General features: G+C 47.6%; 2 protein-coding genes across 4 annotated transcripts in view; one reads left to right on the top strand and one right to left on the bottom strand.

Moving 5' to 3' along the window:
- Positions 1 to 16,103, top strand: part of sept8 (Septin-8) — a 59,942-nt gene that overhangs the window by 735 nt on the left and 43,104 nt on the right. The window lies entirely within an intron of this gene.
- Positions 14,569 to 16,103, bottom strand: part of LOC145878570 (uncharacterized) — a 12,192-nt gene continuing 10,657 nt past the window's right edge. Inside the window, exon 5 of the mRNA XM_082973911.1 lies at positions 14,569 to 14,775. Within this exon, the coding sequence (XP_082830037.1) occupies positions 14,569 to 14,775 (207 nt within the window). The remainder of the gene's footprint in view (positions 14,776 to 16,103) is intronic.

The raw sequence follows: 16,103 nt of genomic DNA, 5'->3' as shown, positions 1-16,103 counted from the left end.
AACAAAGGTGTTGACATGTGGTTACATTGTAACTTCCTGTTTAAGCAGTCTAAAATGATGCTTATAGGCTAACCAACGTACTAACTATGTCAACGTTGTGATGGAGATTTAACTGCCATTTACTCACAGAAAGTCTTCTAATAATTTGAAGAAGAAAACAAGGTTGGCATCTTTCTGTTCAGTAATTCAAAATACTCAGAACATAGCCGTTTTGATTATTTTTTTCCACTTTATTTTTGTTCATTGTTTAATTTAACTAGGCAAGTCGTTTAAGAACAAATTATTATTTACAATGGCGGCCTACCCCAGCCAAACCCTAACCCAGATGACGCTGTGCCAATTGTGCACCACCCTATGGGACTCCCAATCACGGCCAGTTGTGATGCAGCCTGGAATCGACCCAGGGTCTGTAGTGCCACCTCTAGCACTGAGACGCAGTGCCTTAGACCGCTGCGCAACTCGGGAGCCTTTGGTCAGAATACAACACAAAACCTAAACCATGCTTATGATTGCATGTATGACAGTCAAAAAACGATGCCACAAAGACTCTACACAAGATGGTGTGATAAGCATTTTCTTGCTTATTAAAAACAAACGAGATCCACAGTGGTAATGCACTTTTAGCGAATCCATATGGAGATTCCTTGTTGTTGACTTAGACAGTAAGCACTATGATTCTGGGATAAATATATGAGACACTCCTTCAAATTGTCACATTTGTTTTAGTGAAGGGAGATGATTCACCATCAAGAGAGAGATAACACCCCCCAAATTGCAGATTGCATGCTGACACAGTACTCCCCAAAGGCTCCATTGTATTGCCCAGTAGACAGTGATTACAGAATGAAATGATTGCTTAGATTTTAGTAGGGGATGCACTGAAATTAGTGTGAGGGAACACAGTAGCATTTCCATTGACTATCCAAGTTTTAGAAGATGAAACACACAATTGAGGCAATGTTGTAGGCTTTTTTTGTACGCAGGACTTTGTATGGGAAACAATCAATGTGTCCAAACAATAAAAGGAGAAGTAGGGGTGCATCGATTGTATTCTACTATAGAGATCTATTTGGCCTTGATTCATGTGATGAATTGCCCGTAGCAGCTGTAGCATGTTTGATTCTTACTGGCCCCTAAGAACATCAGCTGTATCATGAGGCCTACATGGTATTCATACAATTAGAGCCACACACATTGCCTTGAGGTGGAAGGTATGCCTCTGAGTTTTATTGCCACGATATTCCTTGGAACTTAGTTTATTTTTTTGCCAAAAATGTGTGTAATAATGGCTTTATTGATGCATATGATACTAGATTCAATGAGTTCAACAAGTTGGTGTGAGATTTTTGACATGAGACAATCTCTAAGGAAAATCATCCGCTTGGAAAACCGGTACCATTATTGTCTTGGAAATTCACTATTTCTTTGACAGTCTTATATCCCCATGATGTTTCAAACAGTCTCTGGATAAAGATTGTGAGGCCAGCTTCTTGTTGTTGCGTCATCAGTCTTATATTTACCACAGGACAGTCTGGAGGCAGGGCTGTCGCATCCACTGTCGGAAAACATGGATTAGCTCAGGCTGTGTGTATTGGGAGTCAGTGATCTGTGTTGTCCTGTGGAGGCTATCACTCCCCCTCTGATGTTACAGCTACACATGTGCTCCAATGAAAATGTGCTTTGTGACCCGAGTTATAATTCTCTCCATTTGTATTTTGTGACACCTACAGATTGGTGTGCTTCTGTCTCGTAAAATGGCCTCTGCTGGCTCCTGTCTTGTTTCTGTTTTTCCTGTTGGGCAGAGAGGCGTGTGACGGGAGACAGATGAATAAGTTGCTGCCAGACAGACAGCTCTGTGCACGAGTGTGTTTGATCAAAAGAATAGATGGACTTCTCTTTTGTCTCTTTCCTTGGATGCCTGGTGCCATGCGATGACCAAAATCTGGCAAAAAGAATTATAAAAAAAACGTGTTAAGATTTCTCCATTAGACTCAGTGCCAGCAGCAGCAGCAGCAGTAGTAGTAGTAGTAGTAGTAGTAGTAGCCTTGGGGTTGGACCAGTAACCGAAAGGTTGCTGGACTGAATCCCCGAACTGACAAGGTAAAAATCTGTCATTCTGCCCCTGAGCAAGGCAGTTAACCCACTGTTCTCTGGGCGCCAAAGACGTGGATGTCGACTATGGCAGCCCCACGCACCTCTCTGATTCAGAGGGGTTGGGTTAGTCAGTTGTACTACTGACTAGGTATCCCCTTTCCCCTAGTAGTAGTAGCAGCGCTAGTAGCAGTGCTAGTAGTTGTAGTAGTAGTAGTAGTAGTACCAGTAGTAATAGTAGTAGCAGCACCAGTAGTAGTAGTAGTAGTAGCAGCACCAGTAGTAGCAGCACTAGTAGCAGTAGTAGCAGCACTAGTAGTAGCAGCATTAGTAGCAGCAATTTCAGCACTAGTAGCAGCAGCACTAGTAGCAGCAGCACTAGTAGTAGTAGCAGCAGCAGCACTAGTAGCAGCAGCAGCACTAGTAGCAGCAGCAGCACTAGTAGTAGCAGCAGCACTAGTAGTAGCAGAAGCAGCACTAGTAGTAGCAGCAGCTCATAGTAGTAGCTCTAGTAGCAGTAGTAGTAGCAGCAGCAGCACTAGTAGCAGCAATTTCAATAGTAGTAGTAGTAGTAGTAGCAGCACTGGTAGTAGTAGCAGCACTAGTAGTAGTAGTAGTAGTAGTAGCAGCACTAGTAGTAGTAGCAGCACTAGTAGTAGTAGTAGTAGCAGCAGCAGCACTGGTAGTAGTAGCACTGGTAGTAGTAGTAGTAGTAGCAGCAGCAGCACTGGTAGTAGTAGCACTAGTAGTAGCAGCACTAGTAGTAGCAGCACTAGTAGTAGCAGCACTAGTAGCAGTAGTAGCAGCACTAGTAGCAGCACTAGTAGCAGTAGTAGCAGCACTAGTAGCAGTAGTAGCAGCACTAGTAGCAGTAGTAGCAGCACTAGTAGCAGTAGTAGCAGCAGCAGTAGTAGTAGCAGTAGTAGCAGCAGCAGTAGTAGTAGCAGTAGTAGTAGCAGCAGCACTAGCAGTAGTAGCAGCAGCACTAGCAGTAGTAGTAGCAGCACTAGCAGTAGTAGTAGCAGCAGTAGTAGTAGCAGCAGTAGTAGCGGCAGCACTGGCAGCAGTAGCAGCACTGGCAGCACCAGTAGCAGCACTGGCAGCACTAGTAGCGGCAGCACTGGCAGCACTAGTAGCGGCAGCACTGGCAGCACTAGTAGCGGCAGCACTAGTAGCGGCAGCACTGGTAGCGGCAGCACTGGCAGCACTAGCACTAGCAGCAGTAGTAGTAGCAGCAATAGCAGTAGTAGTAGCACTAGCACTATCAGTAGTAGCAGCAATAGCACTAGTAGTAGCAGTGGCACTAGCAGCAGCAATTTCAGCGATAGGAGGAGTAGTAGCAGCAGCACGAGTAGTAGTAGCAGCAGCACGAGTAGTAGCAGCAGCACGAGTAGTAGCACGAGTAGTAGTAGTAGTAGTAGTAGCACGAGTAGTAGTAGTAGCAGCACGAGTAGTAGTAGTAGTAGCAGCACGAGTAGTAGTAGTAGTAGTAGTAGTAGCAGCACGAGTAGTAGTAGCAGCAGCACGAGTAGTAGTAGCAGTAGCAGCAGCACGAGTAGTAGCAGCAGCACGAGTAGTAGTAGTAGCAGCAGCAGTAGCAGCAGCACTAGTTTACAGCACTAGCGGTAGCAGCAGCAGCAGTAGCAGCAGCACGAGCAGTAGCAGCAGCACTAGTTTTCAGCACTAGCGGTAGTAGCAGCACTAGCAGTAGCAGCAGCGTAGTAGTAGTAGCAGCACGAGTAGTAGTAGTAGTAGTAGCAGCACGAGTAGTAGTAGTAGCAGCAGCACGAGTAGTAGTAGCAGCAGCACGAGTAGTAGTAGCAGCAGCAGCAGCACGAGTAGTAGCAGCAGCACGAGTAGTAGTAGTAGCAGCAGCAGTAGCAGCAGCACTAGTTTACAGCACTAGCGGTAGCAGCAGCACGAGCAGTAGCAGCAGCACTAGTTTTCAGCACTAGCGGTAGTAGCAGCACTAGCAGTAGCAGCAGCGTAGTAGTAGTAGTAGTAGCAGCAGCAGTAGCAGCAGCACTAGTTTACAGCACTAGCGGTAGTAGCAGCACTAGCAGTAGCAGCAGCGTAGTAGTAGTAGCAGCACGAGTAGTAGTAGTAGTAGCAGCACGAGTAGTAGTAGTAGCAGCAGCAGCAGCACTGGTAGTAGTAGCACTGGTAGTAGTAGTAGTAGTAGCAGCAGCAGCACTGGTAGTAGTAGCACTAGTAGTAGCAGCACTAGTAGTAGCAGCACTAGTAGTAGCAGCACTAGTAGTAGTAGTAGTAGCAGCACTAGTAGCAGTAGTAGCAGCACTAGTAGCAGCACTAGTAGCAGTAGTAGCAGCACTAGTAGCAGTAGTAGCAGCACTAGTAGCAGTAGTAGCAGCACTAGTAGCAGTAGTAGCAGCACTAGTAGCAGTAGTAGCAGCAGCAGTAGTAGTAGCAGTAGTAGTAGCAGCAGCACTAGCAGTAGTAGTAGCAGCACTAGCAGTAGTAGTAGCAGCACTAGCAGTAGTAGCAGCACTAGCAGTAGTAGCAGCAGCAGTAGTAGTAGCAGCAGTAGTAGCGGCAGCACTGGCAGCAGTAGCAGCACTGGCAGCACTAGTAGCGGCAGCACTGGCAGCACTAGTAGCGGCAGCACTGGCAGCACTAGTAGCGGCAGCACTGGCAGCACTAGTAGCGGCAGCACTGGCAGCACTAGTAGCGGCAGCACTAGTAGCGGCAGCACTGGTAGCGGCAGCACTGGCAGCACTAGCACTAGCAGCAGTAGTAGTAGCAGCAATAGCAGTAGTAGTAGCACTAGCACTATCAGTAGTAGCAGCAATAGCACTAGTAGTAGCAGTGGCACTAGCAGCAGCAATTTCAGCGATAGGAGGAGTAGTAGCAGCAGCACGAGTAGTAGTAGCAGCAGCACGAGTAGTAGTAGCAGCAGCACGAGTAGTAGCAGCAGCACGAGTAGTAGCACGAGTAGTAGTAGTAGCACGAGTAGTAGTAGTAGTAGTAGCAGCATGAGTAGTAGTAGTAGTAGCAGCACGAGTAGTAGTAGTAGTAGTAGTAGTAGCAGCACGAGTAGTAGTAGCAGCAGCACGAGTAGTAGTAGCAGTAGCAGCAGCACGAGTAGTAGCAGCAGCACGAGTAGTAGTAGTAGCAGCAGCAGTAGCAGCAGCACTAGTTTACAGCACTAGCGGTAGCAGCAGCAGCAGCAGTAGCAGCAGCAGCAGCACGAGCAGTAGCAGCAGCACTAGTTTTCAGCACTAGCGGTAGTAGCAGCACTAGCAGCAGCGTAGTAGTAGTAGCAGCACGAGTAGTAGTAGTAGTAGCAGCACGAGTAGTAGTAGTAGTAGCAGCACGAGTAGTAGTAGTAGCAGCAGCACGAGTAGTAGTAGCAGCAGCACGAGTAGTAGTAGCAGCAGCAGCAGCACGAGTAGTAGCAGCAGCACGAGTAGTAGTAGTAGCAGCAGCAGTAGCAGCAGCACTAGTTTACAGCACTAGCGGTAGCAGCAGCACGAGCAGTAGCAGCAGCACTAGTTTTCAGCACTAGCGGTAGTAGCAGCACTAGCAGTAGCAGCAGCGTAGTAGTAGTAGTAGCAGCAGCAGTAGCAGCAGCACTAGTTTACAGCACTAGCGGTAGTAGCAGCACTAGCAGTAGCAGCAGCGTAGTAGTAGTAGCAGCACGAGTAGTAGTAGTAGTAGCAGCACGAGTAGTAGTAGTAGCAGCAGCACGAGTAGTAGTAGCAGCAGCACGAGTAGTAGTAGCAGCAGCAGCAGCACGAGTAGTAGCAGCAGCACGAGTAGTAGTAGTAGCAGCAGCAGTAGCAGCAGCACTAGTTTACAGCACTAGCGGTAGCAGCAGCACGAGCAGTAGCAGCAGCACTAGTTTTCAGCACTAGCGGTAGTAGCAGCACTAGCAGTAGCAGCAGCGTAGTAGTAGTAGTAGTAGCAGCAGCAGTAGCAGCAGCACTAGTTTACAGCACTAGCGGTAGCAGCAGCAGTAGCAGCAGCAGCAGCACGAGCAGTAGCAGCAGCACTAGTTTTCAGCACTAGCGTTAGTAGCAGCACTAGCAGTAGCAGCAGCGTAGTAGTAGTAGCAGCACGAGTAGTAGTAGTAGTAGTAGCAGCACGAGTAGTAGTAGTAGCAGCACGAGTAGTAGTAGTAGCAGCACGAGTAGTAGTAGCAGCAGCACGAGTAGTAGTAGCAGCAGCAGCAGCACGAGTAGTAGCAGCAGCACGAGTAGTAGTAGTAGCAGCAGCAGTAGCAGCAGCACTAGTTTACAGCACTAGCGGTAGCAGCAGCACGAGCAGTAGCAGCAGCACTAGTTTTCAGCACTAGCGGTAGTAGCAGCACTAGCAGTAGCAGCAGCGTAGTAGCAGCAGCAGCATAGTAGTAGTAGTAGTAGTAGTAGTAGTAGCAGCATCACTAGCAGCAGTAGTACTAGCAGCATCACTAGCAGTAGTAGTAATAGCACTAGCAGCAGCAGTAGTAGTAGTAGTAGCAGCAGCAGTAGTAGTAGTAGTAGCAGCACGAGTAGTAGTAGTAGTAGTAGCAGCAGTAGTAGTAGTAGTAGCAGCAGTAGTAGTAGTAGTAGCAGCACGAGTAGTAGTAGTAGTAGCAGCACGAGTAGTAGTAGTAGTAGTAGCAGCACGAGTAGTAGTAGTAGTAGCAGCACGAGTAGTAGTAGTAGTAGTAGCAGCACGAGTAGTAGTAGTAGTAGCAGCACGAGTAGTAGTAGCAGTAGCAGCACGAGTAGTAGTAGTAGTAGTAGCAGCACGAGTAGTAGTAGTAGTAGTAGTAGCAGCACGAGTAGTAGTAGTAGTAGCAGCACGAGTAGTAGTAGTAGTAGCAGCACGAGTAGTAGTAGTAGTAGCAGCAGCACGAGTAGTAGTAGCAGCACGAGTAGTAGTAGCAGCACGAGTAGTAGTAGCAGCACGAGTAGTAGCAGCAGCACGAGTAGTAGCAGCAGCAGTAGTAGTAGTAGTAGTAGTAGTAGTAGTAGTAGTAGTAGTAGTAGTAGTAGTAGTAGTAGTAGTAGTAGTAGCAGCCGCACGAGTAGTAGCAGCAGCACTAGTTTTCAGCACTAGCGGCGGCGGCAGCAGCAGCGGGCGGTAGCGGGCAGCAGCGGGCAGTAGCGGGTAGCGGGCAGCAGCGGGCAGTAGCGGGTAGCGGGCAGTGGCAGCAGCAGCGGCAGTGGCAGCAGTAGTGGCAGCGGCAGCAGTAGTGGCAGCGGCAGCAGTAGTGGCAGTAGTAGTGGCAGCAGTAGCAGCAGTAGTAGCAGCACTAGTAGTAGCAGCATTAGTAGCAGCAATTTCAGCACTAGTAGCAGCAGCACTAGTAGCAGCAGCACTAGTAGTAGTAGCAGCAGCAGCACTAGTAGCAGCAGCACTAGTAGTAGCAGAAGCAGCACTAGTAGTAGCAGCAGCTCATAGTAGTAGCTCTAGTAGCAGTAGTAGTAGCAGCAGCAGCACTAGTAGCAGCAATTTCAATAGTAGTAGTAGTAGTAGTAGTAGCAGCACTGGTAGTAGTAGCAGCACTAGTAGTAGTAGTAGTAGTAGTAGTAGTAGCAGCACTAGTAGTAGTAGCAGCACTAGTAGTAGTAGTAGTAGCAGCAGCAGCACTGGTAGTAGTAGCACTGGTAGTAGTAGTAGTAGTAGCAGCAGCAGCACTGGTAGTAGTAGCACTGGTAGTAGTAGCACTAGTAGTAGCAGCACTAGTAGTAGCAGCACTAGTAGTAGCAGCACTAGTAGTAGCAGCACTAGTAGTAGCAGCACTAGTAGCAGCACTAGTAGCAGCACTAGTAGCAGCACTAGCAGCAGCACTAGTAGCAGTAGTAGCAGCACTAGTAGCAGTAGTAGCAGCACTAGTAGCAGTAGTAGCAGCACTAGTAGCAGTAGCAGTAGTAGTAGCAGCACTAGCAGTAGTAGTAGCAGCACTAGCAGTAGTAGTTGTAGCAGCAGTAGTAGTAGCAGCAGTAGTAGCGGCAGCACTGGCAGCAGTAGCAGCACTGGCAGCACCAGTAGCAGCACTGGCAGCACTAGTAGCGGCAGCACTGGCAGCACTAGTAGCGGCAGCACTGGCAGCACTAGTAGCGGCAGCACTGGCAGCACTAGTAGCGGCAGCACTAGTAGCGGCAGCACTGGTAGCGGCAGCACTGGCAGCACTAGCACTAGCAGCAGTAGTAGTAGCAGCAATAGCAGTAGTAGTAGCACTAGCACTATCAGTAGTAGCAGCAATAGCACTAGTAGTAGCAGTGGCACTAGCAGCAGCAATTTCAGCGATAGGAGGAGTAGTAGCAGCAGCACGAGTAGTAGTAGCAGCAGCACGAGTAGTAGCAGCAGCACGAGTAGTAGCACGAGTAGTAGTAGTAGTAGTAGTAGCACGAGTAGTAGTAGTAGTAGTAGCAGCACGAGTAGTAGTAGTAGTAGCAGCACGAGTAGTAGTAGTAGTAGTAGTAGTAGTAGCAGCACGAGTAGTAGTAGCAGCAGCACGAGTAGTAGTAGCAGTAGCAGCAGCACGAGTAGTAGCAGCAGCACGAGTAGTAGTAGTAGCAGCAGCAGTAGCAGCAGCACTAGTTTACAGCACTAGCGGTAGCAGCAGCAGTAGCAGCAGCAGCAGCACGAGCAGTAGCAGCAGCACTAGTTTTCAGCACTAGTGGTAGTAGCAGCACTAGCAGTAGCAGCAGCGTAGTAGTAGTAGTAGTAGCAGCAGCGTAGTAGTAGTAGTAGTAGTAGCAGCACGAGTAGTAGTAGTAGTAGCAGCACGAGTAGTAGTAGTAGTAGCAGCACGAGTAGTAGTAGTAGTAGCAGCACGAGTAGTAGTAGTAGCAGCAGCACGAGTAGTAGTAGCAGCAGCACGAGTAGTAGCAGCACGAGTAGTAGTAGTAGCAGCAGCAGTAGCAGCAGCACTAGTTTACAGCACTAGCGGTAGCAGCAGCACGAGCAGTAGCAGCAGCACTAGTTTTCAGCACTAGCGGTAGTAGCAGCACTAGCAGTAGCAGCAGCGTAGTAGTAGTAGTAGTAGCAGCAGCAGTAGCAGCAGCACTAGTTTACAGCACTAGCGGTAGCAGCAGCAGTAGCAGCAGCAGCAGCACGAGCAGTAGCAGCAGCACTAGTTTTCAGCACTAGCGGTAGTAGCAGCACTAGCAGCAGTAGCAGCAGCGTAGTAGTAGTAGCAGCACGAGTAGTAGTAGTAGTAGTAGTAGCAGCACGAGTAGTAGTAGTAGTAGTAGCAGCACGAGTAGTAGTAGCAGCAGCACGAGTAGTAGTAGCAGCAGCAGCAGCACGAGTAGTAGCAGCAGCACGAGTAGTAGTAGTAGCAGCAGCAGTAGCAGCAGCACTAGTTTACAGCACTAGCGGTAGTAGCAGCACTAGTAGCAGTAGCAGTAGTAGTAGCAGCACTAGCAGTAGTAGTAGCAGCACTAGCAGTAGTAGTTGTAGCAGCAGTAGTAGTAGCAGCAGTAGTAGCGGCAGCACTGGCAGCAGTAGCAGCACTGGCAGCACCAGTAGCAGCACTGGCAGCACTAGTAGCGGCAGCACTGGCAGCACTAGTAGCGGCAGCACTGGCAGCACTAGTAGCGGCAGCACTGGCAGCACTAGTAGCGGCAGCACTAGTAGCGGCAGCACTGGTAGCGGCAGCACTGGCAGCACTAGCACTAGCAGCAGTAGTAGTAGCAGCAATAGCAGTAGTAGTAGCACTAGCACTATCAGTAGTAGCAGCAATAGCACTAGTAGTAGCAGTGGCACTAGCAGCAGCAATTTCAGCGATAGGAGGAGTAGTAGCAGCAGCACGAGTAGTAGTAGCAGCAGCACGAGTAGTAGCAGCAGCACGAGTAGTAGCACGAGTAGTAGTAGTAGTAGTAGTAGCACGAGTAGTAGTAGTAGTAGTAGTAGCACGAGTAGTAGTAGTAGTAGCAGCACGAGTAGTAGTAGTAGTAGCAGCACGAGTAGTAGTAGTAGTAGTAGTAGTAGTAGTAGCAGCACGAGTAGTAGTAGCAGCAGCACGAGTAGTAGTAGCAGTAGCAGCAGCACGAGTAGTAGCAGCAGCACGAGTAGTAGTAGTAGCAGCAGCAGTAGCAGCAGCACTAGTTTACAGCACTAGCGGTAGCAGCAGCAGTAGCAGCAGCAGCAGCACGAGCAGTAGCAGCAGCACTAGTTTTCAGCACTAGTGGTAGTAGCAGCACTAGCAGTAGCAGCAGCGTAGTAGTAGTAGCAGCACGAGTAGTAGTAGTAGTAGCAGCACGAGTAGTAGTAGTAGTAGCAGCACGAGTAGTAGTAGTAGCAGCAGCACGAGTAGTAGTAGCAGCAGCACGAGTAGTAGTAGCAGCAGCAGCAGCACGAGTAGTAGCAGCAGCACGAGTAGTAGTAGTAGCAGCAGCAGTAGCAGCAGCACTAGTTTACAGCACTAGCGGTAGCAGCAGCACGAGCAGTAGCAGCAGCACTAGTTTTCAGCACTAGCGGTAGTAGCAGCACTAGCAGTAGCAGCAGCGTAGTAGTAGTAGTAGTAGCAGCAGCAGTAGCAGCAGCACTAGTTTACAGCACTAGCGGTAGCAGCAGCAGTAGCAGCAGCAGCAGCACGAGCAGTAGCAGCAGCACTAGTTTTCAGCACTAGCGGTAGTAGCAGCACTAGCAGCAGTAGCAGCAGCGTAGTAGTAGTAGCAGCACGAGTAGTAGTAGTAGTAGTAGTAGTAGCAGCACGAGTAGTAGTAGTAGTAGTAGCAGCACGAGTAGTAGTAGCAGCAGCACGAGTAGTAGTAGCAGCAGCAGCAGCACGAGTAGTAGCAGCAGCACGAGTAGTAGTAGTAGCAGCAGCAGTAGCAGCAGCACTAGTTTACAGCACTAGCGGTAGCAGCAGCACGAGCAGTAGCAGCAGCACTAGTTTTCAGCACTAGCGGTAGTAGCAGCACTAGCAGTAGCAGCAGCGTAGTAGCAGCAGCAGCATAGTAGTAGTAGTAGTAGTAGTAGTAGTAGCAGCATCACTAGCAGCAGTAGTACTAGCAGCATCACTAGCAGTAGTAGTAATAGCACTAGCAGCAGCAGTAGTAGTAGTAGTAGCAGCAGCAGTAGTAGTAGTAGTAGCAGCACGAGTAGTAGTAGTAGTAGTAGTAGCAGCACGAGTAGTAGTAGTAGTAGTAGTAGCAGCACGAGTAGTAGTAGTAGTAGTAGCAGCACGAGTAGTAGTAGTAGTAGTAGCAGCACGAGTAGTAGTAGTAGTAGTAGCAGCACGAGTAGTAGTAGTAGTAGTAGCAGCACGAGTAGTAGTAGTAGTAGTAGCAGCACGAGTAGTAGTAGTAGTAGTAGCAGCACGAGTAGTAGTAGTAGTAGTAGCAGCACGAGTAGTAGTAGTAGTAGTAGCAGCACGAGTAGTAGTAGTAGTAGTAGCAGCACGAGTAGTAGTAGTAGTAGTAGCAGCACGAGTAGTAGTAGTAGTAGTAGTAGCAGCACGAGTAGTAGTAGTAGTAGTAGTAGCAGCACGAGTAGTAGTAGTAGTAGTAGTAGTAGCAGCACGAGTAGTAGTAGTAGTAGCAGCAGCACGAGTAGTAGTAGTAGTAGTAGTAGCAGCACGAGTAGTAGCAGCAGCACGAGTAGTAGCAGCAGCACGAGTAGTAGTAGTAGTAGTAGTAGTAGTAGTAGTAGTAGTAGTAGTAGTAGTAGTAGTAGTAGTAGTAGTAGTAGCCGCACGAGTAGTAGCAGCAGCACTAGTTTTCAGCACTAGCGGCGGCGGCAGCAGTAGCGGGCGGTAGCGGGCAGTAGCGGGCAGCAGCGGGCAGTAGCGGGTAGCGGGCAGTAGCGGGCAGTAGCGGGCAGCAGCGGGCAGCAGCGGGTAGCGGGCAGCAGCGGGCAGTAGCGGGTAGCGGGCAGTAGCGGGTGGCAGCGGCAGTGGCAGCAGCAGCGGCGGCAGCAGTAGTGGCAGCGGCAGCAGTAGTGGCAGCGGCAGCAGTAGTGGCAGTAGTAGTGGCAGCAGTAGCAGTAGTAGTAGTAGTGGTGGTGGTAGTAGTAGTGACAGCAGTACAATTAGTAGTAGTGACGGTAGTAGTGACGGTAGTAGTGACGGTAGTAGTGACGGTAGCATCACTAGTAGTAGCGGTATCAACACTAGCAGTAGTAGCAGCACTGGTAGTAGTGACAGTAGTAGTAGTTCTGACAGTAATTGTAGTAGTATTGACAGTGGTGGTAGTAGTAGTGGCTGGAGTGTCAATAGTAGTGGTGGTGGTAGTGACAACAGTAGTAGTAGTGATGGTAGCAGCACTAGTAGTAGAGGAAGTAGTAGTAGTTTAAAAAAAAAAAAACATGACCTGGTGCACACCTAGAAAAAATTGTTTGTGTGGAGGTGCTGACTAACAGCGAATAAACTATCAGCAATTTAATGGGTATTTACCAACGTTTCGGCATCACCTTGCCTTCCTCAGGGTATTGTCATGAATACTTGAATGTAGACAAACAGTGCAATTAGTGCAACCAATGACAATAGTGAGGGGTGTGTCATAATTATTAACTTATTTAAAATTAATTTGTGAAACTGTAAAAAAAAAATGGTATGGCATATTTAGTATTACGCTATTGTTATCATATAGAAACATAATGGCATATTGTACATCATATTAGCATCAACATACATTATTTCACATAATAATTTCATATTTGTTACATGTAATCTTTTGGTTCAGTGCTAAGGTAATGTATAATGAGCATCATCAAACGGGGAACATATTAGGTGTATGCTAATAAGCTGTAGACTTGTTCATGAAGGAAAAATTTAATTGCTGGGAGTTTATACATGGAGTGTGCGACTTTATTTATTTTGATAGTAGCAGTATTGACAGTGATAGTAGCTGGAGTGACCGTAGTAGTGACTGTAGTAGTCTTAGTAGTAGTGACAGCAACAGTAATAGTGACAGCAGCAGTAGTAGTAGTGACAGCAGCAGTAGTAGTAGTGACAGCAGCAGTAGTAGTGGCAGTAGTAGTAGTGGTAAAGACAGTAGTAGCAGTAGTAGTGACAGTTTGTATGAGGGCAATTTGCATATACTCCAGAATGTTATGAAGAGTGATCAGATGATTTGCAATTAATTGTGAAGTCCCTCTTTGCCATGCAAATGAACTGAATGCCCCAAAAACATTTCCACTGCATTTCAGCCCTGCCACAAAAGGACCAGCTGACATCATGTCAGGGATTCTCTCGTTAACACAGGTGTGAGTGTTGACGAGGACAAGGCTGGAGATCACTCTGTCGTGCTGATTGAGTTCGAATAACAGACTGGAAACTTCAAAAGGAGGGTGGTGCTTGGAATCATTGTTCTTCCTCTGTGTACCATGGTTACCTGCAAGGAAACACGTGCCGTCATCATTACTTTGCACAAAAAGGGCTTCACAGGCAACGATATTGCTGCCAGTAAGATTGCACCTAAATCAACCATTTATCGGATCATCAAGAACTTCAAGGAGAGCGGTTCAATTGTTGTGAAGAAGGCTTCAGGGCGCCCAAGAAATTCCAGCAAGCGCCAGGACCGTCTCCTAAAGTTGATTCAGCTGCGGGATCGGGGCACCACCAGTACAGAGCTTGCTCAGGAATGGCAGCAGGGAAGTGTGAGTGCATCTGCACGCACAGTGAGGTGAAGACTTTTGGAGGATGGCCTGGTGTCAAGAAGGGCAGCAAAGAAGCCACTTCTCTCCAGGAAAAACATCAGGGACAGACTGATATTCTGCAAAAGGTACAGGAATTGGACTGCTGAGGACTGGGGTAAAGTCATTTTCTCTGAATCCCCTTTCCGATTGTTTGGGGCATCCGGAAAAAAGCCTGTCCGGAGAAGACAAGGTGAGCGCTACCATCAGTCCTGTGTCATGCCAACAGTAAAGCATCCTGAGACCATTCATGTGTGGGGTTGCTTCTCAGCCAAGGGAGTTGGCTCACTCACCATTTTGCCTAAGAACACAGTCATGAATAAAGAATGGTACCAACACATCCTCCGAGAGCAACTTCTCCCAACCATCCAGGAACAGTTTGGTGACGAACAATGCCTTTTCCAGCATGATGGAGCACCTTGCCATAAGGCAAAAGTGATAACTAAGTGGCTCGGGGAACAAAACATCGATATTTTGGGTCCATGGCCAGGAAACTCCCCAGACCTTAATCCCATTGAGAACGTGTTGTCAGTCCTCAAGAGGCGGGTGGACAAAAAAAACCCCACAAATGCTGACAAACTCCAAGCATTAATTATGCAAGAATGGGCTGCCATCAGTCAGGATGTGGCCCAGAAGTTAATTGACAGCATGCCAGGATGGATTGCAGAGGTCTTGAAAAAGAAGGGTCAACACTGCAAATATTGACTCTTTGCATCAACTTCATATAATTGTCAATAAAAGCCTTTGACACTTACGAAATGCTTGTAATTATATTTCAGTATTCCATAGTAACATCTGACAAAAATATCTAAAGACACTGAAGCAGCAAATTTTGTGGAAATTAATATTTGTCATTCTCAGCTTTTGGCCACGACTGTAGAATTAGTAGTAGTGACAGTGGTAGCTGTAGTAGTGACCGTAGTAGTGGTGGGAGTGACGATAGTGACAGTAGCTGGAGTGACGATAGTGACAGTAGCTGGAGTGACGATAGTGACAGTAGCTGGAGTAGTAGCTGGAGTGACAGTAGTAGTAGTAGTAGTAGTAGTAGTAGCTGGATTGACTGTAGATGAACTGGCGGTAGTAGTAGGACTAGTAGTAGTGACAGTAGTAGGACTAGTAGTAGTGACAGTAGTAGTAGTAGCTGGAGTGACAGTAGTAGGACTAGTAGTGGTGGTATTGATGGTAGTAGAATTAGTAGTGACAGTGGCTTGAGTGACAGTAGTAGTGACAGTAGTAGGACTAGTAGTAGTGACAGTAGTAGGACTAGTAGTAGTGGTATTGATAGTAGTAGAATTAGTAGTGACAGTGGCTTGAGTGACAGTAGTAGTGACAGTAGATGTAGTGGCAGTAGTAGCTGCAATAGTATTGGTGGTAGTAGTGGCAGTAGTAGTGGTATTGATAGTAGTAGCAGTAGTGACAGTAGTAGTGGCAGTAGTAGTGGTATTGATAGTAGTGACAGTAGTAGAATTAGTAGTAGTGACAGTGGCTGGAGTGACAGTAGTAGTGACAGTAGTAGGACTAGTAGTAGTGACAGTAGTAGGACTAGTAGTAGTGGTATTGATAGTAGTAGAATTAGTAGTGACAGTGGCTTGAGTGACAGTAGTAGTGACAGTAGATGTAGTGGCAGTAGTAGCTGCAATAGTATTGGTGGTAGTAGTGGCAGTAGTAGTGGTATTGATAGTAGTAGCAGTAGTGACAGTAGTAGTGGCAGTAGTAGTGGTATTGATAGTAGTGACAGTAGTAGAATTAGTAGTAGTGACAGTGGCTGGAGTGACAGTAGTTGCAGCAGTGGCTGTAGCATTACTAGCTGCAATAGTATTAGTGATGGTGGCAGTAATAGTAGCTGCAATAGTATTAGTGATGGTGGTGGTAGCAGTAGCAGCAATAGTATTAGTGATGGTGGTAGTAGTGGCAGTAATAGTAGCTGCAATAGTATTAGTGGTGGTGGTAGTAGTAGTAAAGGTGATGGTGGTAGTAGTAGCTGCAATAGTGGTGGTGGTGGTAATAGTAGAGTTGATGGTGGTAGTAGTAGCTGCAATAGTAGTGGTGGTGGTAGAGGTGATGGTAGTAGTAGTGGTAATAGTAGAGGTGATGGTGGTGATGGTGGTAGTAGTAGCTGCAATAGTAGTGGTGGTGGTAATAGTAGAGGTGATGGTGGTAGTAGCAGCTGCAATAGTAGTAGTGGTGGTGGTAATAGTAGGGGTGGTGGTGGTAGTAGTAGTGGTGGTGGTAATAGTAGAGGTGATGGTGGTGGTGGTGGTGGTGGTGGTAGTAGTAGCTGTAGTAGTAGTAGTAGTGGTGGTGGTGGTAATAGTAGAGGTGATGGTAGTGGTAGCTGCAATAGTAGTAGTGGTGGTAGTAGCAGCAATAGTGGTGGTGGTAGTAGTAGAGGTGATGGTAGTGGCAATAGTAGTAGA

Source organism: Salmo salar, chromosome 04 (genome assembly GCF_965601325.2).
Source record: "Salmo salar chromosome 04, fSalSal1, whole genome shotgun sequence".
Taxonomy (NCBI): domain Eukaryota; kingdom Metazoa; phylum Chordata; class Actinopteri; order Salmoniformes; family Salmonidae; genus Salmo; species Salmo salar.
This window is presented reverse-complemented; position numbering and strand designations above follow the sequence as displayed.